This window comes from Sorghum bicolor, chromosome 10 (assembly GCF_000003195.3).
Source record: "Sorghum bicolor cultivar BTx623 chromosome 10, Sorghum_bicolor_NCBIv3, whole genome shotgun sequence".
NCBI classification, from domain to species: Eukaryota; Viridiplantae; Streptophyta; class Magnoliopsida; order Poales; family Poaceae; genus Sorghum; species Sorghum bicolor.
The window spans coordinates 56,940,801-56,965,112 of NC_012879.2; the positions used below are offsets into that span (position 1 = coordinate 56,940,801).

General features: G+C 42.2%; 2 protein-coding genes and 1 long non-coding RNA gene across 5 annotated transcripts; all 3 read left to right on the forward strand.

Moving 5' to 3' along the window:
• On the forward strand, positions 3,448-4,026 carry LOC110430910. The gene is made up of 2 exons (XR_002448345.1): positions 3,448-3,705; positions 3,801-4,026. It is a non-coding gene; the product is annotated as an uncharacterized LOC110430910 (long non-coding RNA).
• LOC110430999 (pentatricopeptide repeat-containing protein At4g02750-like) lies at positions 10,009-15,414 on the forward strand. 3 transcript variants are annotated; one of them, XM_021449420.1, is made up of 4 exons: positions 10,009-10,283; positions 10,413-11,162; positions 11,584-15,007; positions 15,113-15,414. In XM_021449420.1, the coding sequence occupies exon 3, from the start codon at positions 11,725-11,727 to the stop codon at positions 14,008-14,010; it is 2,286 nt and encodes a 761-aa protein (XP_021305095.1). In that variant the 5' UTR covers positions 10,009-10,283; positions 10,413-11,162; positions 11,584-11,724; the 3' UTR covers positions 14,011-15,007; positions 15,113-15,414. The 3 variants fall into 3 exon arrangements, with proteins under 3 accessions (XP_021305095.1, XP_021305096.1, XP_021305094.1); XM_021449421.1 differs by lacking the exon at positions 10,413-11,162 and having other exon boundaries at positions 11,584-14,190; positions 14,909-15,007; XM_021449419.1 differs by lacking the exon at positions 10,413-11,162.
• On the forward strand, positions 16,001-20,737 carry LOC8061605 (BTB/POZ domain-containing protein At1g04390). The gene is made up of 8 exons (XM_002437394.2): positions 16,001-16,232; positions 16,606-16,732; positions 16,868-17,384; positions 17,503-17,633; positions 17,740-18,125; positions 18,246-19,367; positions 19,695-19,847; positions 19,967-20,737. Exons 1-8 carry the CDS (start codon positions 16,081-16,083, stop codon positions 20,406-20,408), a joined length of 3,030 nt encoding a protein of 1,009 aa, XP_002437439.2. The 5' UTR covers positions 16,001-16,080; the 3' UTR covers positions 20,409-20,737.

The window sequence follows — 24,312 nt, forward strand, 5'->3', positions numbered from 1 at the left end:
AACGTGAAAAGTAGTGACGCAAAAGGTGGCGAGCGGTAACAACTTAAGATGCAAGGCAAGGAGTAAGAAACAAATAAGCAGTGAAAGGCGAAAAGGCAAGGTGGTATAGGCACGATGCTAATTGCTAATGCATGCTCTGGTGACCTAATTTCCTCCATAACCATAAAGGAAATTAAATAAACAACTAATACTGATATATCGCGGTTTGGTCAAATTTGCTAAAGTTGACTACCGCGAAGATGGGCTCTCACCGCCCAACGTACATGACAACACACACAGTTCAAATTTGGAGGAGTGTGTCTGTGCTAGGTACTTGTTTGTGTGAGCAAAACAGGACCTGTTAATTTCTTCAAAAAAAAACCTGTTGCCTCTGTGAGCAAAACAGGCTCATGTGTGTGTAGCGTAGCGTAGGAGGAGACGGGCAGCAATGAGAATGCGATTAGAATTATAGACCTAGACCCAATGCAAGCGGTGGCGGAGCCAGGATTTCAAACTTGGGTATTCCCACTTCCACAAAGTCAATTTTATAGGTTTAAAATATAGTCAATCGTACTGCGAGTCAGCAACTTTAAACTAATATTTTCTTTTTAGAATATAGACTTCTAACTGAAATGCTAGTTTTTTATATGCTTTGAGCTTAAATGTGTAAAAATACTATATATATTATAGCATTATATATTTATATATATAAGTATATATACATATTTACATAAAAGTGTACTAAAATAGTTGGGTATTCCCGAAAATACTGGGGAATACCCCTAGATCCGCCCATGAATGCAAGCTCAACCGAGCCTATTCGCTGATCTCAAAAGTCATGGCTGAAAATATTGTTCACTAATTTATCGTAAGAGAAAAACACTATTGGCTAATAAAAAAATACGGTTTATAAGACAGAGAACTGATCAACCAGCTTAAGAAGGTAACATCGGTCTTTCTTTCTCAGTTTTCTTTTCCTTCTGGTCTTCAAGTAGAGAAGGAAGCGAGGAGCCACACCACACTCTAGAAGGTAACATCGTGACTAGCGAGTTCGTGACACGCCGACGCGCACACGCGGAACCGAGCCGCGTCACCGCGGAGAGTTGGACGCCGGGGAACAGTGCACGACAACGGCGACCATGGAGAAAATATATTTATTCATGTTTTTTATGTTTTAAAACTCAACAATTTAAAAGTTATTATTATTTATATTCCTAATGTTTGACCCAAATTTTGTGCAAAACGACTTTCTTTTGTTATATATAGGTATGGAGGGAATATATTGTTGGATTCACTTTTGCTTTGTAAATAAAATTAGTACCTATATATTATAAGATTTTATATGTGTATGATCTAGAGGGGCCATCATGATAAATTCGTCGAATGGGCCCTTAAAATTATAGGACCGGCACTGATCAAATCTTATGGTATATATATAATATTAAATATAAATAAAATAATAATTAATTGTACAGTTTATCTATATTTAAAAATAATTGCTAAATACAAACAAAAGTGTTACAATATGTAAAAAACTTTTCATCCAGGACCTAAACAAGGACGAGCGCCGGAAAGTTATGTACGGAGACAGAAAGGTGGGAGGATCCAGTCATCCAGATAGAAAGCTGAAGGCTCAAGTGCAACAATTAGTGGATGACGAACCGAGACAATTCGAGTTGATAATAATTCGGTATGAGTACTATATCTTTGGAACAACAAATAGAATGATATTTTTTTAAAAAAAATTCTACTTTACACTTTTACAGCACGTTATATATATCTTTTAAAAAAATTATACTTTACACTTTTACAGCGTGTTAATTAGTATATATAATTGCTACTGGACCGTTTGTAGATGTTATCCACAAGGTATAATCCGGCATATTGTGTTTTTTAACTTTTTTAAAAAACAATTTTTAAAATTAACATGGTTATTATTTTATTTTTGAATCTAATCTGTTTGGCCGCGTCTAAGGCCCTGTTTAGTTCTCTGCCTAAACATTTTTCATCCATCCCATCGAATCTTTGGACACATGCATGGAACATTAAATGTACATAAAAAATAAACTAATTACACAGTTTGGTTGAAAATCGCGAGACGAATCTTTTAAGCCTAGTTACTCCATGATTAGCCTTAAGTGCTACAGTAACCCACATGTGCTAATGACAGATTAATTATACTTAATAGATTTGTCTTTTAGTTTCCTAACAAGCTATGTAATTTGTTTTTTTATTAATATCTAAAAACTCCTCCCGACACATCTGATATGACACCCAAAAAATTTTTATCTCCAATCTAAACAGACCCTAAGTCCCCGGTGTGACCAAAACACGCTACCGCATCACATACATCGATGTGACATGATCTGCAAAACAATGATTTCCATCTAGAAATCCTTGTTGTGTGGCGCGGCAGCACTGTAGCATCACGCTAACCAAATTGACGCGACAAGGAGCAACCTTAGAAAAAAAATTGTATTTTTTTTTATACGATCTTAGATGAAGATGATTTTTATACAAAAATTATAGCTCTCTACAAGATCTACTAGTTTTGAGTTTTTAATCTGAGGTTGTTAAGATGCTAAAAAATTAAATAAGTTTTCAACAGTATATCTTAATCATGTACAAGCACTTGTCACCCTAGAAAATCATATATTTATTATATGGTGTTAAATGGAGATACTTTCTATATCAAGTTGTAGCCCTCGTGGGATCTACAACTTTACACTTTCAAGTTTTTCATTTGAGATCAGAAAGACCAAACTGCGAAGGGGGCCAGCTAAGCGCTCGGATGGCCTGATTCTTTATTGAAAGAACAATCCAGACGTTTAATCTACCATTATCTTAAAAAAATTATTCTAGTCTTTGGGTAGAATAATTGTACGTGCATTCATAAAAATAAATGCATATGTATGTACTATACTAGCAAAACATGCCCGTGCGTTGCACCGGGGTGTATAATTTATTGTCTAGTATTTATGCCAGTAGCAAATATGTCCATGTGCCGTAACAAGACATACTACTACATGGTCATCTAAAGCTACGTGGCGTTGTAACGGGTGATGAATAATTATATCCGTACCATCAATTCCAAACTTCCATGGCCAATAATGTAGCATATAACCTTTTTGTAATACTAAATCTTAAAAAGTGCAGAAAAGAAACTTACTTGAAAGTAAACTAAAAAATATTAATCTTTTTAGCAACAAGCAATAAACTTATTTAGACTTAAACAACTTTTGGCTCACTTAGCATGTTGAACAGCTGCACGCATAGGCTATAACCTGGTCCAGGTAATACCCCCTATGGGCCAATTTATCCTGTCAGCCTAAAAGAGCATGGATTCGATCTTGATCAACGCCGCCAACCCGCGTCGCTTAGCGTCGTATTGGAGTGCAGATGAACCAATTGTGCAGCCCATTAAAGGCCCAGTCTCGTAGCATGGTATATATACGTGTCGCTAACCCTAAGCCCATTTCCAAGACTCCAACCTATCCCTTCCTCAGCCGTCAACCAGCAGCACGCCAGCAGCCAGCAGCGCCTCCGCACTCCACGTTCCCTCACCGTGCGCTAGTTCCGAAGAGCTCAAGGTGGAGCTTGTCAGAGCCACCGTAGGGTGCCTACACGCCGGCGTGGTGCACGACATCCGCTCATCCATCTTGCTCGCTCATGCGGTCCTGTCGGTCGCTAGAGGTCTAGATCTGGATGACGTGATGCTATTTGGAGGTAGGAGACGCCACAACACCAGTTCTCAAATATATTTAATGTTGTTGCCTTTTGCTCTTCTCCCATCTAAGAAAATGCTTTTTTGTGTTGATCAGAGCTTTAAAGCGTGGCTGTGACTGAGGGTACTATGCAGATCTCACTGGAGGCCACGATGATTGCTCGCCCCTTTCTTTTTATGTGTTGAATGTGTTCGAATTTCTTGTTGGATATTTGTTTTCTTGTTGTCATATACCTTCATCTATATTACCCGTGTTTGGATGGAGCACAGGTGATGGGCACCAACTCTTTTTTAAGATTCTATATTTGTTCTTTGTTTTCTGTTGGGATTGAAACTCTCGGTCTGGACTTGACTCTCGTACGGCATAGTCCATGTACCATACACTAAAGAAATCCGTATTCTATTTAGTTTGATCCCATCGTGGAAATCGAATCCATAATAGTTAAGAAATAGCCAGACGAAAAAACCACCAGACGATGCGCTGGGACGTGGCGGCGAGGCTGGCTCTCTAGCCGTCGCTGGCCTGTCGGACTGCAGACCGGAGATTGTGGCTATTTAACCTATACGGATGTAACGTAAGAACTGCAGACTGGAGATTGTGGACTGTAGATTGGCAGAAAAAAAAAGGGCAGACTGAAATTTTGGCTCTTTATTAGTAGGTATAGATACGAGTAATCTACAATTCTACATAGGGTGAGGACTAAGGAGTGGATAATAATAAGGAATGTGAAAAGTAGTGACGCAAAAGGTGGCGAGCCGTAACAACTTAAGATGCAAGGCAAGGGGTAACAATCCAGCAGTGAAAGGCGAAGAGGCAAGTTGGTATATGCACGATGCTAATGCATCGCCTGGTGACCTAATTCCCTCCATAACCATACTGGAAATAAACTACTGATACTGATATGTCCCGGTACGGTCAAATTTGCTAAAGTTGACTACCGCGAAGATGGGCTCAATGTACATGACAACACAAGTGCATGTGCTAGGTACTTGCTTGTGGGCACAACAGAACCAGCTGCCTCCGTTGGTAGGATAATAATCATACTGGCAAATTTGTTAGCTCACAGCCAGTGGTGAAGCTAGAATAAAATAGAAGAGGTATTTGCGAGTGGTGAGATATATGTATGTACTATGTTCGGAGAGCAAGAGGCTGCCTGCAACTGTGCATGATAAAGACATAGGTCTTGTTTAGTTTCTAAAAAATTTGCAAAAAAACTTTAGATTTTCTATTACATCGAATCTTACGGCGCATACATAGATTTCCTGTGCACAGTTTGACTGTAATTTACAAGATAAATCTTTTAAGTCTAGTTAGTCTATAATTAAATAATATTTGTCAAATACAAACAAAAGTGTTGCAATGTCTTTTGCAAAAAAAATTGGAACTAAACAAGGCCATAGAGAGAAAGGGTTGTGACGAGGGAATCATCAGCTCCCGCCGCCGGTGCAGTCGGCAATGGTACACTTCGCACTCCGGCCATCATCTCTGGCGGCCGGTTCATGTGTGTAGTGTAGGTTTTGTTTACTTCCACTTCAAAACACAAAATTTTTCAAAATTTCTCGTCACATCGAATCTTTAGACGCATACATGAAGTATTAAATATAAATAAAAATAAAAACTAATTGCACAGTTTGGCCGAAATATACGAGACAAATCTTTTGAGCCTAATTAGTCTATGATTGGATAATATTTGTCACATACCAACAAAACACTTAGTGTAGTGATTTTGCAAAATATTTCGTAACTAAACACAGCCGTAGTGTAGCGTAGGAGACGGGCAGCAATGCGATGCGAATGTGATTATACCTAAAGGCCCAACTGTGAGCGAGACGAGACAAAATAAAAGGTGGTGACGAACGATGGAAAGTGGAAAGGAAGGTCGGAAGTCGACTGCGAAATAAAAAAATAACTTTGAGACGGATCGTGTTACGAACGGAGCCAATATTTTTTTATAAATAACATGCATAAAAGGTATATATATAAATGCTTGAAAAAATATTGTATTTTATTTTTTTTGGAAAATTAATGACAGTAGACAGACTGAAAGACCTATGACGACTCTACAGTAAGCTGTTGCGTTGCATTCGGCTCCAAGGATAAAAGAGTCATTTCGTGTTGTTTTTAACATCATTACCTTGTCAAACTAACTGAAGGGCCAAGAACCAAAATGAAATTCGTTTTAGGATCAAATAACTAAGTTCAATTAAAAAGGGGCTTGGGACATCCCACATAGTGTTCTTAGGGCCTGTTTTGCTGGGCTTCTCTTCGGTTCCGGCTCTGACCTCGAGAGGAGCTCTGCCAAACGTTTTTCTAGAGAAGCTGTTTTGAGATAAAAGTAGAGGAGTCAGAACCGTTTTGGCGAAGCCACAATTTATGGCTTCACCAAAACGGCTCCGGCTCCTCTAAAGGAGCCTCTCGTGAGGAGCCATGCCAAACAGACTCTTACTCTTAGAGTAACGAGCGTGCCCAAACACTGTGACATATGGATATTATAGCGACAGAAATGCTAAGCTCTTATACACAAACTTTTGTTTTCTTCTTAACTGAAAGACATAACTACCCAGCGCTAGCCAACCCTCCTTCCTGCATTTGTCTAAAGCAATGATGACAGTAAATACATGTGCGCATACTCTTTTGAGGCAGCAACTCTCTCCCATAGCAAAATTGGATGGGTGTCAGTTGGGGCAGCAGCTGCTTCTGCAGGGTACTATGCTGGTCTGCAGAAACACCAATATTCATGACATAGAGATGTAAGTCACCGTGGAAGGTTGAGGCTACAAGCCATACTGGTGCGTTAGGACTGCTCTAAGGCATGCAAAATACGTGTTAGACTAACAAAAGTAATTCATCAAGTTACAGGAGTACTACTTAATATGACCTACAAATAATAAACTGACAAAAGGTACATTATGAAACAAGCACAAGCCTCATGACGTTTCGCAGACAGAAACCAAAGTGGCAAGAAAGCAGAGGGATTGAGGAAACAGAGCACAGCTGCACAGCACACAAAAAAGGTGAAGAACCTCCAGTACAAAGGAGATAATGTGGGCACTCGTCAGGCCACTCCCAACGCTACTGTGTGTATACTGATACTATAGTAGTTTCATCCTCGATGTCAGCGCCTTGTTTAGTCCATTTTTTTTTGCAAAATAAACACTATAATACTTTCGTTTGTATTTAATAAATATTGTCTAATCATAGATTATTTAGGCTCAAAAAATTTGTCTCGTAAATTACTGGTGAACTGTGTAATTAGTTTTTATTTTCGTCTATATTTAATACTTCATGCATGTGTTTAAAGATTCGATGTAACGAAAAATCTAAAAAATTTTGCAATTTTTTTTAACAAGGCCAGTATCCAAACCACCACCGACTTTGTTGACAGTTAGAGGATCTTGTAGAGGCCGCGATAGCTTAGGCGGAGCATACGGTTTGGAGAGCGTTTTGAGAAAAAAGAAACTTACAAAAACTCTGACAAAGCTTCCTGTCGAGCGTTTTGAGAAAAAGAAACTTACAAAAACTCTGACAAAGCTTCCTGTCAAGCTTAGAAAGCAGTGGCGGAGCCAGCCAAAGAAATGAGGTAGGGCAGTCGTCGTCGCCGTAGGCCGCAGTTCGGTCGGTGTGCGGCGCGTGCCGAGTGCAGACCTGCAGGGCGGCCGGCGGCGGCCGGTGGGGCAGAGTACGAGCAGCAGCTGGTGGGGGCGTGGCCGCGTGGGGCAAAGGCACAGAGCACAGGCACGACCGCGCGGCGCGCCGCGCGCGCACGGAGGCGGATGGCGGCGCGGAGGCAGTGCAGCAGCTGGTGGGGGCGGATGGCGGCGCGGATGGTGGCGTGGAGGCGGCGCACGGAGGCGGATGGCGGCGCACGGAGGCGGATGGCGGCGTGGAGCCGTGGAGGCAGCGCACGGAGGCGGATGCCGTATGCAGGATGCTGCTTGGTGCTTGCCCTACTGCCTCTGCCGTATGCAGGTGGCGTGGTGGCGTGGATGGCCGATGGGTGGGCGGGCCTTGTTCAATAGACGGCCCAGACGAACTCCCTCAATCCCTCTATTCGCTGGACTCGGAGGAGAGGTAGGGCGGACGCCCGAGCTCGCCATATAGGTGGCTCCGCCTCTGTTAGAAAGGATTGGTATTGTATACCTGCGATGGGAGAATCAATTGTCTAGGATAGACTCATCAGTGCTTTTGTCTGAGACCATTGATCCTAATCCTATACACCTGCGCTTGGGCTGCGGGCTGCCCTTAGGAAGATAAAGGAGAATCAAGAAAGGTGAACATCCATTGGTAAAAGCAGAATTTAGAAAAAGAGAATTGAGAAAGGAGATAATGTGCTCCAGGGATGCAAAAGGTGAAGATTGAAGTCAAATCTTCTTAGGAGACGAGGACTCACTTGCCTCAGGTGAACCCCGTTTTCATAAGCAACATATAATATGGCCAACCTCACTGTATGTAGTATTTGAATAAATAGAGGAATGCTTTCATCTTTAGGTCCTGCTTGGTCGAGCTCCGTCAAGCTTTGACTCGATGCTATATTATCAGAGGAGCCACAAATAGTAGTTTTTCCTTGCTCCATATGTTTATGATATAAATCTACTCATGTGGAGTTCAAAAAAATTAGATGTTTCATTTTATAATTTTTCTGTTTTACTATAATTTTTTAAATATTTCGCCAAAATAATTTAAAAAAAGAAAAAAAAAGAGACAAAACCCCACCGTAGCAAAACCATGCAAAACCGCCTTCAAAACCATTCTAGGGCGATAAAATGCACGACTTCAAAAATTAATGAAAATGATTTATCCAACTTTAGAGTTGAGAGAGATAAAGTGAACTTTCGTAAAAGTTGAGGAAAGAAAAGTAGATTTTTTTTCCTAATTCTAAAAAAATAGAAGAGCGGTATTTGGGATTGTTGGGCCAGCTGTGCTTGTTTTTGAGCCTGGACCTGAAAAGACGGCCCATACGATCCACGTCATAAATCTCGCCCAACGCCCGTCGCTGTAAGGCTCAATTTTCGCAAAAATCCACTTTTTTACTCAAACTCCAAAACCAGACAAACTATCTCCCTCAACTTTTCAAACCAACAGTGCATTTTACTTTCCTGGAGCGGTTTCAAAGTCGGTTTGCTACAATGAATAGTGGTTTGCTACAGTGACGGTGGTTTTGTCCTTTTCATTTTTAATTTTTTGACTGAATGTTTGAAAATTCATAGTAAATCACATAAAAATCATAAAATTGAAAATTTAATTTTTTAACTTCATATAAGTAGATCTACATAGTAAACATATAATATGGTATGCTTCAGTACAAAGTTTTTGCTACGAATGTTTTGTCCTTTTCTTTTTTTATTTATTTAGCTGAATCTTTGAAAAATCATAGTAAATCGTAGAGAAATATAAAGTATAAAGTCTATTTTTTAGACTCCATAGGAGTATATATACACAATGAACATATAATATATGTATATTTTAGTTCGATAAATAATTTTATAAGCTACATCTATGAATTATTTCAATTAATTACAGAAAAGCATATATCTAAAACTACAACAAAAAAATATACTAAAGCATATCATATTATATATTTACTGTATACATATGCTCATGTGGAGTCTAACAAAATTATATTTTATATTTTATAATTTTTCTATAATTTAAGTATTTAGCCAGAATAAATAAAAAAGAAAAAGACAAAACCTTTATAGCAAAAATTTTGTACTAAAGCATACCATATTATATGTTCATTGTGTAGATCTACTTATGTGGAGTCCAATAAAATTGGATTTTCTATTTTATGATTTTTTATGATTTACTATGATTTTTTAAAGATTTAACCGAAATAATTAAAAAAGGAAAAGACAAAACAATTGTCACAATAGCAAAACTATTATTCACTGTAGCAAAACCACCTTCAAAACTATTTTAGGGAGATAAAATGACTATTTTAGAGAGATAAAATGTACGATTTAAAAAGTTAAGGGAGATGGTTTACCCGGTTTTATAGTTAAAGGAGAAAAATTAAACTTCCGTGAAATTAGGGGAGGAAAAGTAGACTTTTTCCTTATTGTCATCACCTCTCACGGCCTCTCTCTTTTCTTTTCTCTAAGGCTTTGTTCAGTTTTAAAAAATTTTGGATTTTAGAGCGGTGTAACACTTTCGTTTTTATTTGACAAATATTATTTAATTATAAACTAACTAAGTTTAAAAAATTTATCTCGTTATTTACAATCAAATTATTATTTTTTATTTTTATCTATATTTATACATGTGCTGCAAGATTTAACGGACTGCAAATTTTTTTTAAGCTAAACAAGGCCTAACCCGAAACACAGGCGCAGAGGGGGGCTCGGGCGTCGTCCTCAACTTCTACTCCCCGCCGTCGGCACATCGATCCTTCGCGCGGCTTGGGAGCCTGATCGACGGGGGCTGCCCCACGCTGCCAGCTACCTGCGGCGGCCGCCCCACGCTGATGTAGCGATAGGTTTGCCCCTGTTTCGCTCAGTTTCCGTGCAGCCGCAGCAGGCAGGCCAGCCGCGACGGGCGCTTCTGCGACGAAGCCGGTGCTCCCCGACCTCGACGACCCTGGTGAGAGCTCCTCCGTCCTCCTCTTTGCTGCCATTTTTCGTCTCCTCTCTGTTTCCCTAGCCAATGCGACCCTCTTCCTTCCCGGCCGTCGGCCGATGCGTCGCGTGGCCGCGCATGCTTTTCTCCCAGAGTCGACTCCGCCCTTGAATTGCTGCCCACCGCGCCCTAAGGGGAGATGGAGATGATGTTGAGTTGGGAGAAGGGGAAAACAAGATTGGGATGGGAAGAAGTGTGGATTGGGTGGAGAAGTTGCTTCTGTTTTTTTGCTGATGTTCTTGCTGACTTTGGTGAAGAACTGTATACTCGGGAAGAATTGTTTCTGTTCTGTATCTGTCTATATGGAAGTTTTCTGTATCTCGGTCTTGGGGAGGAGCGCAAGTATGAATTTATCACTGTGCTTTGCAAAGTTCTCCTAGGGAGATTGATTTCTGTGAAGTAACAGCATTGCCATTACTGATTCTTTTTACTTATTATAATGGCACTATCCGACTTGAATGGTACCGAGTTCTTTGAATAGTTACTGCACTATCTGAATTTTTTACTTACAATGGCACATAGTTCTTCAGATATCATAAGTTGTTGCTAGACATTGTCTATAAAGTGTTAATATCATCTGGAGGCATAAAGTTAACTAGATAGTTTGCTGTACTATCTGAACTTGTTTGAGCGTGGTTAGAAAAAAAAGTTGAATACCAATAAATATATAGGATTTGGAGGGCGAGATTTGGTCATTTGGCTAGTCTGTTTGCAGAGTGCTGAATGATATGGAGGGAAATCTTTTACAATGGATGGGCAGATGAAGTTATAGAGGGTGGAATCTGGAGTGTCTCCTGGAGATACTTTAGTATTTGGCCTTACCACTTTCAGAGCTTTGAAATGGTATTACGCCTTCCCTGGAACAAGTACAGATTTTTATTTGAGGAAGCGTGTTGAGATTTGGTGACCAACATGATGATATGTGGTGATTTTCGTTTCCTACTAGGAGCATGTATATGTGAAAACATCTTCATTAACCAGGCCTCTAAGTATTTGTACTAGAATAAGATTATTATATGGTATCTATAACCAGTCACATGAAACGGGTTCGACACCTTTGACCCTCGACCCGAGTTCGTCGACCCCGACCCAGGTTCACGGGTTCATTTTCGACCCGAAGTGTAAAAATCTCACAAGTAGCGTACCACGTTCCGTGACCCTGTACCTCGACCCTTGTCGACCCATAAACTTTGTGACGATGTCTATAACCTTGATGAGTCAAGTCAAATGGTAATACGGAACTAATTGCTGCTTATAATTCCAGATTCACTTCACTGAATTGAAAGACAGTGGCTCAGTCCGGTCCACTACCAGTCTACCACTCATGGGCAAGATAGTGGCATGGCACAACTAAGGCCGTGGTTTTCCTGAGCCCATTCCTCGCTCAACAGCAGCATGTTCTGTGATGCCGCTTGGGTTGGCGCGAGCTGCGTCATACTGTGCTCGCCGCACTGGGCCTTCCATGTCCTCCCTGGCATGCATGTCAGGTGCTTGCGATGCGATAACCTCAGCAAACAGGCTGATTGGGCAGCACCTGCGTGCTGGCAGGGTGGATGCTGTGCGGGAGGTGTTCGACAGAATGCCACAGCGGGACGTCGTGTCCTGGAACTCCCTCATGGCTGCATATTCCCGTTCCGGGTTGCATGACAGTGCAGTTACTGTGTTCATCGAGATGAGGCGTGAGGGGTTCTGTGCAGACCACACCTCCTTCTCCACTGTGCTGTCGGCCTGTGCAGGGATGGAGACTCTAGCTCTGGGGAGGTGCATCCATGGGCTTGCAACCAAGACCAGATCTTCATTGAACGTGTTCGTGGGGTCCTCCCTGATCACGATGTATGCCAGCTGTGGGGTGTTCAGCTTCCTGGAGTGCATTGTGGATGATGTTGACAGTCCAAACGTGGCCTTATGGAATGCTCTCATATCAGGCCTTGTGATGAACCACAGGGTAGAGGATGCTCGCAGGGTCTTCGATCAGATGCCAGAGCGCAATGTTGTGTCCTGGACTGTGATGATCAAAGGCTATTTTACTGTGCACGAGGTGGGGTGGGCATTGGAGCTCTTTAACCTTATGCCCACAAAGAATTCTGTGTCATGGTGCGTCATGATGGGAGGCCTTGTCAACCACAAGCGATTCAGAGAAGTGATTGAACTATTCAACACTTTGATGAGCAGTAGGGATGCAGTGACAGATGCAATCCTTGCTAAGATTGTTAATGCTTATGCTGGCTTGAAAAGTATTGGAGGAGGCAGGTGTGTTCATGGGTTCACTGTGAAGTCTGGGTTTATTCATGACCACATCATCGAGGCATCATTAGTTGTGATGTACTGTAACTCCTTAGATATCGATGAGGCACAGTTGGAGTTTTATAAAATGGAAAGAAAGCATGTTGGCTCATGGAATGCTATCATATCTGGCTGTATCCATGCAGGCAAGATTGATGAGGCTAGAAAGATTTTTTATTCCATGGATGGCAGAGATAAGATCTCATGGAATTTAATGGTCAATGGCTATGTAAAATATGGAAAAATTCCTGACGCTGTTGAGCTGTACTCAAAGATGCCTGAAAAGAATTTGGAAGCATCTACTACTTTGATGTCTTGTTTTATAGACAATGGAATGCTTGATAAAGCTCGGGACGTGTTCTACAGTATGCCTCAATTAGATGTGATGTCCTGCACTACTTTACTCTTTGGATATGTGAAAGCAGGGTATATATATGATGCACTGGACCTTTTCTGTAGGATGCAAAAAAGGACTGTTGTCACATACAATGTGATGATAGCTGGTTTGCTTCATCAAGGTAAGGTTACTGAAGCTTACAAGCTCTTTGATGAATCTCCAACACGAGATTTAGTGACCTGGAGCTGTTTGATCAATGGGCTTGCTCAAAATGGTTTAAACAGTGACGCACTTAATCTGTACAAGAAGATGCTACTGTCAAATATACGGCCAAGTGATTCCATTCTTTCTAGCCTTATTAGCTGTTTTTCACATCATTCTATGATTGTTCATGGCCAGCAGTTTCACGCTTCTACTATCAGGCTTGGGTTTGGATCACATTTATTAATTCAGAATTCACTCATCAGTATATATTGCAAATGTGGTGAAATGATTATTGCCCAAGCCATTTTTGATAGGATGGCCAACAGAGATGTAGTGACATGGAACACAATGATTTGTGGATATGCATTCAACAGTCTTGGTCAAAATGCTATTGAGACATTTGATAACATGAAAAAGGCCCAAGTTGATCCTGATGAGATCACATTTCTCGGCATTCTTTCTGCATGTAATCACATGAGCCTTTTGGAGGAAGGCAAACATTTCTTCAGTATGATGACATGTAATTATGGAATTTTACCAAATAAAATGCATTATGCTTGCATGGTTGATCTGTTCGGTAGGACAGGCATGCTTGAGCAGGCTGAAGAGTTAATGAACTCAATGCCATTTAAACCAGACTTTGCAATTTGGACTTCTCTCTTGAGCAGTAGCCGATTGAATGGCAATGACAAGTTGGCAGAGCATGCAGCAAGTCAATTAATTTCCATCAATCCTACTACTAAAATGCCATACCTGCATCTCATCAGTGTAAATGGATCAACCAAAAGATGGAATGTGATGGAAAATTTGAGAAGTCAAATTAGAAATGCTGCTACAGAGAAAGAAGTTGGCTATAGCTGGAGTTAGCATCTCATCATGATTTACTGATGTGTACTACACAACAGCAGCATGTCAACAAGGTACCAGAATACAAGACTGCCTACAGCCTACCACTGCTGATTACTGAGGTCATTTTTCAACTTTTCATGGTGGAGCCATGGCCCATGGATCACTTATGCAGAAACTTGTCAGTTTGTCACCAAGCAGGTAAAATTCTAGTACATTATGTTGTTAGCTAACCATCCCCTGACATTGAAGGCATTACCAAGGAGATGATTACTTTGTTGCTTTTCAGTACCATACTGAATGTGTGAAATTCTTGGTGTTCAAAATTCATGTCAGGTGTGTGGGCACACATCGATACGTACCTAAAATTAGTGTAAATATTATATTTATTATTTGTCATGACTGAGTTCACAATGAATAAGGTATTGAAAGTTTTTTGTTAAAAAGAACACCATGGCATTGGAAGTCATTTGTTTGGTAAGGCGATAAATGATGGCTAACTGCTGAATTAAGTTGCCTTTTGCCGTCCTTTATTTTTTTTAATAAAAAAGGTATGACCTGGATTGTACTCCTCGAGGGATCAGAGCTGAATTTCGTTGGTGAAATAACGATTTCATAGTAAGAAATAAATGTTGTGGGTTGCCATAGGAATATGTCCTGGACCTGGACTGGTTCACTGCATTTAATTTGTTTACTACTTCTGAAAATCACTTGAGTGCTCATAAAATCAGTAGCTGTCACAACTTCTATTTGTTTAATGCAAGTGACAAGTTGTTCTATTCTCAGTTTACCTTGTTGGAGAAAAGAAAATATAATTTCAACTGCAGTTTTGTGGTTTAGATATAGTTGTAGCAGTGTAGCATTTGTTTATGGACTAAAAAATTGGCACAATATTGTTTGAAACATGCCATAACTATAGGGGAGATACGGTCCAAGTGAACACATGGGTAGCTGCTGCTGGTAAAAATGGCATGTGTCGAGACTACAGTTCTGTCAATACAATCTTGAGAGCTACAAGGTTTGTATTTCCTCTGTGATTTGCATTCTCTGCTTTTCTCTTTCTGATAAACACTTCCATCTTTGAAAACGATTTGCTTATGTTTTGATTTTTTTTTTCTTGCAGTGTTCGGGTGATGATGAATTACACTAGAAGGCTTTCAAAAATGTCAGATGAAGTTAGGGCTGAGATAGACCTGTATTTCAACAGCCATAAAAAATGAGAAAAATGAAAGCTGGGAGCACCTTTTGATGGTGATACTCCGATGCAGTTCATAAGAAAGGGTCTTACTGAATTGGATAATCATGCTTTCTTGCTTAACTGTGACTCAGTTATCATGATCATTCTTTTATGTAATGCCTTGTGTAGTTGCACTTTCGTTTGTATTTGACAAATATTGTTCAATCATTGACTAACTAGACTTAAAAGATTTGTCTCACAAATTACAAGCAAACTGTGCAATTAGTTATTTTTTTAATCTATATTTAATACTCTATGCATGTGCTGCAAGATTCGATGTGAGGGTAAATCTAAAAATTTGCAAAATTTCTTAGGAACTAAACAAGGCCTAAGATTTTTCATGGAACTCCACCATGTGTAACAGTTCTGCAGAGATCTCTTCATCTCAACCAACATGTGAACAATGTCAGTATATTGGATGAATTCTTCAGGTAATCTCTTTCGGGCTTAGCGATTTTCATCTTGTTCAATGTCCACCCTGGCCGTGTGGTGGCGGTGGTTAAGATCTCACTGGCATTCATGACCGAGAAGTTTATGAATTTTTGTTCAATTGTGTTGGTATAACTGACTGCAGTATAAAACATATATTGGTAGCGGATTGACTCGCGTCTTTTTTTATGTAAATAAATAATATATATTTTTCTATATGAACAAATCACATTTTCGAACGCAGGGCCCAAAGAAAACGATTGAGGCCTATCCCAACCATACTGCCTCTCCTTGCCGGCCCAGCCCAGCCCAACGGGGAACCGCCTCCTTTTGAGACCGAAACCGAACCGTCCATTCGCTGGAAGAGCACTTCGATTTCTCTTCGCTTCTCCTGCTGCCTGCCTCCAGGCTCCGGCAAGGACGCGATGCGACCGGCCTTCTCCGCCTCCAAGCCGTCGCCGCCCGGGAGGGAGAAGGGCAGGAGGAAGGCGGCCTCCGCGGCCGAACAGCTGCTCACCGGCCAGGCCCTCCCCCAACGCACCCGCCTCCACGACGCACTCGCCCTCGGCCTCACCAAGTAATTACTGGTTCCCACACACTCAGACGACGAATTCATAGCATCTCTACTTCTCTACGAGCGTGCCGAGGAATTAGCTCTTCTCCACTTTGCAAACAAGCGTGCGCGTCAGTGGTTTAGGTAGCTCCGTTCGCAGCTTTGGTGATTTCACTTGGTATAATCTCGCCCCATGTTGAGAACAACAAAAGGGTTAAGAGCCCTGTGTTTGTATAATACTGCTGTTTCGTAATTTCATACAAGACATAGTTATTTTAAGGTTTAGAGAGAGACATGTAATAGAATCAAATTATTAGAGAAAATAATTGGATTGTGGGGATGTGTTTGCACCAAGGTGTGTCTTCTTCTTGCTATTAATCTTCTATGTATATGTCAGGTCTGATGGCCAGGGTGCTAAAAAATGGCAGTCTTCTGATGCTGGAGTACAGTCTCACGTGCTCAAATCGGTGGGTGCATTTGTCGGTTGTCTTTCAAATGAACTGCTGAAACTTTCTGTTATAAAGGTAAATCCCCTGTATTTTAGCTTGCAATACTATGGCTTGCTCAGCTGTTCCAAGTTATTCCTTGTGGTATATTCTTCCAGACTGTTCTGTATACACACGAAAATACGGTTCTAACCGGAAGTATTTGTGAACCAGGAGTCAATTTCAGATATACTTGTAGCTCTGGAAGGCATTCTTAAGACAAAGAACGTTTCAGTTCTGATCCAAGCAGCTGACGTGAGCTCAAAGTTTGTCTCCACTTTAGGAAATTCTGTTCGCCAATACCCAGTTTTTGAGTTGGTTTCGTCCCTCTCATGCCATTTGTCTGCTAACCAGCTACGTATTGCTGTACCATGTGCGACTGCACTGACCTGTATATTGAACAACTTAACTATAGCGAGAGCTTCAACTCAGGCAGAAATTTGGGAGGCTCTGGAGAAAACAAATGCGGTTGCAAGTGTTATTTCAGCTCTACAGAATTACACTGATGATATTCATCCCCTGAACTATCTGACAGAGATGATATCTCTGCTAAGAAGTATACTGTGGATTTGGCCTTCCTCGAGATACCATGTATGGAGCAACCACAACTTGATGGAAAAACTAGCATATTACTGTCTTAGTGCTGAAACAGCAGTTTCTACAAAAGTTCTGAAGCTATATGCTGCTTTAGGTACATCTGTGCCTGTGGTAATTCTCCTCTTTGACTTCTGTGTCAAGTTTCCCATAGATATTTTGCATTCTCATTTGGTTTCCTCTTGCGCACTTGAAAACCTGTAACTGTAATTCAGCTTTATGTGGCAATGGAGCGATGGTCCTTCTTAAGAATGAAGAGTTGATCACTAAGATTGGTGTCCTTATGGGAAAATCTCATCCTACTGTTACTAGGATTGAAGCATTGAAGCTCTGCCAGGTTTTTCTGGTAAGATTCATATCAACAGAATTTGATGGTTGTATAATATGACACATCTACTATACATGTTTTTTTTCCCAGAAAGAGAAACTTAAAATGGCTTTTTTGCCTACAGAGATCTTCAAGGGGCTGCGATCAGTTGATGACTGCGCATTGTCAGCCTATTGTTCAAGGCATAACAAGTGCCATGTCTGAGATTGATGAAAAAACATTAGTAAGAGAGGGATGCCAGACTGCATTACTGGCCCTTCGTTATTCTGGGAATCATCATAGATGCTTCTGGTTTAATGCTGTTGATGAAGTATTATATAAGGTTCTTTCTGGGAGCTGCAGCTCTTCACATCATGGCAAGCTGTTCAATTTAGATTCCAAAGACACTATGAATATACATCCCTATGTATGGGATATACTTGGATATCTAGCAGTACATTGTGACAATGAGCAACTTTCCGTAGGGAAACGGCGGAATAGTTTCTTGCAGGGACTGATATCATGTGCTTGGTAGGTATTAGGTTTTATCTCGTTTGAGTGTAATTTTTCTGGAATATCTCTTCAGTGCCACATGGAACTTTATATTCATGTTCAGATCTAATTTTATCTACCTCATGCTTCATTGTGCAGCTCGCTAGCGTTGGATTTAACTCTGAAAAACAGCCCCATGAAATTGTCTAAAGAGGAGCACGAGCCGGCTTTGAGGGCAGTTCTTATGATGCTTCTCTCTCCTAGTCAATTCATTTTCTCTGAGGCAAGTTCTAAATTTCTGGAAGCTTTGCTACCATTAGGCAATGAATATATGAACATCCTCATGTCATCACTAGAATCGAACGTTACCAGAAATCTTACGGCATCTTTTGACTGTATCAAGATCATGACCAACCTCATGAACATAGCATGCTTGTTGATAGTGCAATCTAACCATAGTCTCAACAAGAGGAGTGCTGTAGATGTATTATCCAGCATTATTAAGGAATGTCTGCACGATCATTTGTACATTACGAGATCAAACTTTGCTTCTCATCTGCAATTTTGTTTTGATGGAAGTTCATGCTGCCATCTATCTGAAGAGTGGGAAGGTGAAAATATTGTTTTCTTTTATGGTCTCGTAGTACTGTTTAATCTGCTGAAGAGTGACAGTTTTATTTGTTTTCACTGTAAAAGAAAGAAAGATGGGGGGATTGTGTGCCATGAATGCAGAGATTATTACACCGAAGGTTTGGTTGGAGTCCTCAATCATGCCTTGTGTCAAAACATGAGCCCAGGGCCCAAGTCTTATATTGCACATATACTGAGTTTGTTTGGCCTCTGTGGTTTTCCAAGCAAGTTGGGAGGAAATATGAGAAATGCTTTGTGTGATAATGAGCTAGTCGATCTGGAACTGTTGCTTGCAGATGGTGAATCTCTAAGTGCTCATGTGGCTATCCTATCAGCAAGATGTCCTAGATTATTGCCATCTGAAAAATCTTCTGTCCATGATGGGTCAGTGATTAATTGGGGCAAAGGATCATGCTATCATGTTCGAATGTCTGATCGTGTCGATAGTCACGCTCTGAAGAAAATTTTGGAATATGCATACACTGGGTTGGTCACTGTAGATGATGCCATTGTTAAGCCTGTAAAAACACTTGCAAAGTATTGCCACCTGAGATCGCTGCACTTGATGCTTCAGAAAGAGCAACCCAGATGGCACTCATGTCCCATATATGATCTTACTGCAGCACTCGAACCAGCTAGACATTTATTCTCGTGAGTACACTACTCCGTATTTCATTTATTCTAACCTGTGAGCCAAAAGTCAAGGCATGCTGACTAATCTTTATTTTGCTCAACTTTTATCTGAACATAGGCACCTGTTGTTAAAACTTCTAGTTATTCACATCACAGTTAAGGGTTCTTTATAAACTATTAGATACACCAAGAAGAGTATCTAATAATTTATAAACTATTAGAGCCCAAGAAGAGATCACACCTGGCGTTGTATTATCATGTGTTATATCCCTATGCTCAGTACTATCTTTGCTTTTTAACAAGTTATGCTGACTCTTGATGTACTTCGTTACATTTAATTTCCAGGGACATCATTTTGGAGGCCCAATCTAATGACAAAATGGAGTGTCACCATGGCTCGTGCCAGTTATCGACTCCTCATATCCATAGCCATAAGATCGTTTTGAGCGTGAGCTGCGATTACCTTCGTGCTTTGTTTCAGTCCGGAATGAATGAGAGGTATGCCTTTTGTTTCCTGACATCTCAAAGCAGGGTATCACACACATTTTTATTTTTTTGGTTATCTATAAGGATGCATCATGAACATTTGACACAATTGATGAGGACCATGTGTGCAGCTTTGCAGAGGTTATCAGAGTTCCGATCGGGTGGGAAGCATTGAGAATACTAGTTCAGTGGTTCTACTCAGGCGAGCTGCCTAGAGTTCCACCTGATTGCCGATGGAAGACTATGAGTACAGAAGAGAAACTATCTCTTCTGAAATCTTACGCAGAGCTGTCATCCCTGGCTGACTTCTGGTTCCTGGATGGAGTGAAGGAAGAGAGCCTTGAAGTGTTGACCTCATGCCTGAATTCCAGCACAAACGCCTCCCTCGAGTTCATCGGCTTCGCAGCAAACTTGGGCCAGTGGGAACTGGTGGAGGCTGCCATCAGCAGTGTGGCGCATCTGTACCCCAAGCTGCGAGACTCTGGTCGGTTGGAGCAGCTTGATGAAGACGTGCTCAACATGCTGCGGGCAGAGTATGTCAGGTATTCACAGCGTTGCAACGGAAGAAACTGAATCATCGATGTTATGGAGTTGGGCTTTTTTTTTTTTTTGAGGCATTGAGAGAGGTTTGGGGAGTTGGCATTTGGCACTGAGGATGTACAGTATATGTTGTACATGCGTAGAATAGACATCTTGTGGTGGTGGTACACACAGCTTTTGCGTGTTGACTGTCGACTGGCGATCTGGATATTTGATTCAGAAGAAGCCAGTGACTGCCTTGCGGCACGACAGTTCATGGTGTGATGGCAAATGGCAAAGAGAGGTGTGTATGTTTATAGTTATTTTAACCAAACAACCTATAACTTTTTCACATCACATAACTTATGGCAATTTTCGCGTGATTGGTGTGGCCACCCATCAACTCCTCGCTCACACACGTTCATCCCTTCTTCAAGTAACTAATTTCTGCGAGTCGATGGTCACTGTATTTGTTATATGCTTAATTCTTCATAGTCTCCCCCTCCGAAGCCCTCGCTGTCAGCGCACATCTCCTCACCGGCTAGATGGATAGGATAGTACTAGTTCTTGGTGATTTAGATAGCCTCTCCTTTGATCCACGGCCGATCCACTTGTATAGGATGCAGCTGTGTATGAATGGCCGGCAGTGCTTAGCCAACATTTTTTAGAGTTTGAGGGCTAAAATGCCTCGACATTCCAACTATATACTCCCTCCATACATGTTTTAATAAACATTTAAAATAGTATTGTGGTAACTAAGAAGTGATTAATTAGAAAGTAGTTTTCATGTTTTGCCCCTATTAAATACGTTTACTCGATGGATCTTGGCAGATGGTTTCTGTAGATTTTTTTTTAACTAGTCGGAGGGGAGAGGTTCCCCACCTTTTGAATTTCAATTAGCCCCGCCAGACGGTAATCCGTGGCGTGCAAAAGAGTTGGTGATACAATCGCTGATGAAGGCGTGCCAGCCCAGGAGGCTGTTTACATGGCTAGGGGGGAGGCGTTTTCGCCAAGTTACAATGTCATCTCGAACGTTACACAGCACACCACGCACACTGAACTGTTCGTCGCGGAAAACGTAGCCGTTCCGAGCATCCCAGATCCTCCAAAGAATTGTCAGGAACACGAAGGGCCAGAGGGAAGCTTCGAGGCCAGATGGCGTTTGTGCCGTCCAGGCTTCTTCATCGGTCATGGAGGAGAGGTGCTGCATTCAGACGATCTCCCACACTGCAGAACTTGTGTCGCAGTGGAAGAAAACGTGATCTCGATCTTCATCTCCCAGGCGACATCTTTCACAGGTTGGCCCATCGACTATATGCTTGTAGTAGAGGTTGACTTTAGTACTCAGACGATTCTTGAAGTATAGCCACGCAAAGATTTTGACTTTGTTGGGCAGCCTGGTGCGCCAAATGAGCTTGCCATACACATCACCATAGTCTCCAGAGGAGTCTAGCGCGGCGTAGGCGCCCCTGACGGTGTATGGGCGATTTGTAAGCTTGAGAAGTCGAACGTCCTGGTCGTTGCCCAGAGAGATTTCCTACAAAATTTCAAGCAGGCTGCCTAGCTGTTGGCTAGCAGCAGTGGTTAGCCGCGGGCGAAGACGCAAATCAAAACCGTTATTGAAGACACACTGCACCGAAGTGTTAGGCCTAAGGGTGTGGGAGAAGAGGGCAGAATGAGTAGATGCCAGAGGACCAGCAGGAAGCCAATGATCTAGCCAGAACGAGGTGGAGGCCCCATTGTTAAGACGGACATAAGTGATGGAGCGGAAGGTGTCCAGATTCTCGTAAATGATGCGCCAAAGGAACCCAGTTTCGCCAGCAACCGGGGTGTCAAAGGTAGCCGTAGTAGAATCAATCCAATCTTTCCAACACATGTCAGCCCGGGAAAGCATCTTGTCGATGAATTTCATGAGCAAGCACCTGTTCTGGAGTTCTAGATTTTTGACACCGAGGCCACCTCTGTCCTTAGGGGCTTGGACAAACTCCCAAGCCACCAGGCATTTTGATCCATGACATTTATCGTCTCCTGTCCATAAGAAGGCACGCATCCTGCTGTCGATTTTTTTGATGACTGTTTTTGGCACACTAAGGGCGGACATGTAGTGGAGGGGAAGTGCGCTTAGGACAGAGGTACAGAGAGTTAGACGCCCAGCTCTGTTAAGGAGGGAAGCTTGCCAGCCGGAGAGGTACTTGTCGCAAGAAGAGATTAGAGGGAGACAATTCACCACAGAGATTTTATGTGGGGAAAGAGGAAGTCCAAGGTAGGTTTGGGGGAAAGAAGAAGGGGTGGCACCAAAAGCAGTTGCAAGGATTTTAGCCTCATCAGCAGGAACCGAGATGGGAAGGAAGGTGGTTTTGTGGTAATTAATGGAGAGGCCGGTAGCACTTTCAAAGAGTTGGAGGATTTGTTTAGTAGCAGCAATTGCAGCGGAACTACAGCGGATGAAGATGAGGGTGTCGTCTGCGTATTGGAGCACGGGGCAGGGGGTGCCATAGAGGATGGGGTGCTGGATGTCAGCAGCAACAGGGTGGGTATGAAGCAGGCGTTTAAGAACGTCAGCAACGATGATAAAAAGGTATGGGGAGAGGGGGTCTCCCTGTCTGAGACCGTGCTTACAGTTGATCCATTTCCCAAGCAAGCCATTAAGCAGAACGGCAGTCTTGCCAGTGCCGAGAAGGGTTTGGATCCACGCACACCAAGTATTTGTGAACCCCCCTAGAATGAAGGATCCTGATAAGGCTGTCCCAGGAGACGCAGTCGAAGGCTTTATGAAAGTCAACCTTGAGAACAATGGTAGGGCAGCCCCTGCGGTAGCAACAATTCAGCAGGTCCGCGGCATAAACAAAATTATCAGCAATGCAACGGCCTTGCACAAAACCAGATTGATCAGAGGCGATAAGGGAGGGGATTAGAGGTTGGAGGCGGGAGGTCAAGACCTTAGAAATGCACTTGACCGTTGTATTTTGAAGAGCAATGGGGCGGAAGTCCCGAGGCCGCCTTGCTTCCTCTTTCTTAGGAAGTAGAACTAGGAAGGACCTGTTGATACGCTCAAGGTCAGTAGAATTGTTGTGGAAGGCGGACAACAGCGCACAGACAGACTCAGCAACCAGAGACCAGGAGTGCCTAAAGAAGAGGGGGCCAAAGCCGTCAGGCCTAGGGCTGGGCCGCAGAGTGCATGCTCCTAATGGCTCTGTAGATTTCATCATGAGAGAAGGGGGCGTCTAGGCAGCCGAGGGAGCGTTCGTTTGGGTAAAGGTCAGAGAGAGAGAAGTCCCAGGTTGTGTTAATGTTTGTGCCCAGTAAGTCTAGATAGAAATCATGAAGAACCATAGCTTTCTGCTCATGCTCATGCAGCTCGCTATTATTGTGTTCAAGGACTTGTATATTATTTTTCCGGCGGCGATGATTGGCGCAAGCATGGAAGTAACGAGTGTTTTCATCACCATCAATTGCAGCCCGGATTTTAGCTCTTTGCTTCCAGATCAGCAAGCGGGCTTGGGTACACCGACTGAGAACAGAGGTAATAACAGCACGTAGTCTCAATTCAGGGGCATTGAGGACCCTATGTTCCTCCACGAGGTCAAGCAGATTAATGACGATCTTGCAGTCCGTGTCTTGCTGGTAGACGTTAGCATGGCTGCTTTTCCATTTTTTGAGACATCTTCTTGTCTCCTTAAGTTTGGCCGCAATGGCCGCAGAAGGTTCTCTGTTCATCACCCGACAACTCCAGGCGTTAGCAACAGTGTCCTGGAATCCAGGGAAATTGATCCAATAGTTGTCGAACCGAAAGATGTTGGATTTGGGGATGTGAGTGGAAATGTTGACAACAAGGGGAACGTGATCAGAAGTGCGTCGGGTGAGCGAAGAGAGGGTGGTGTTAGGCATGGAGGCATCCCAGGTCGTGTTGATGAACGCCCTGTCAATACGTTCTAGGGTTGGTTCGACTCGCTGGTTA

What these genes read in the sequence shown, in the direction of transcription:
- LOC110430999 (XM_021449420.1), top strand. Translation starts at nt 11,725, where the DNA reads ATGCCGCTTGGGTTGGCGCGAGCTGCGTCATACTGTGCTCGCCGCACT.
- LOC8061605 (XM_002437394.2), top strand. Translation starts at nt 16,081, where the DNA reads ATGCGACCGGCCTTCTCCGCCTCCAAGCCGTCGCCGCCCGGGAGGGAG. An exon ending in CTCGCCCTCGGCCTCACCAA is followed by an intron (nt 16,233 to 16,605) that starts GTAATTACTGGT and finishes TGTATATGTCAG; the next exon opens with GTCTGATGGCCAGGGTGCTA. An exon ending in TGAAACTTTCTGTTATAAAG is followed by an intron (nt 16,733 to 16,867) that starts GTAAATCCCCTG and finishes TTTGTGAACCAG; the next exon opens with GAGTCAATTTCAGATATACT.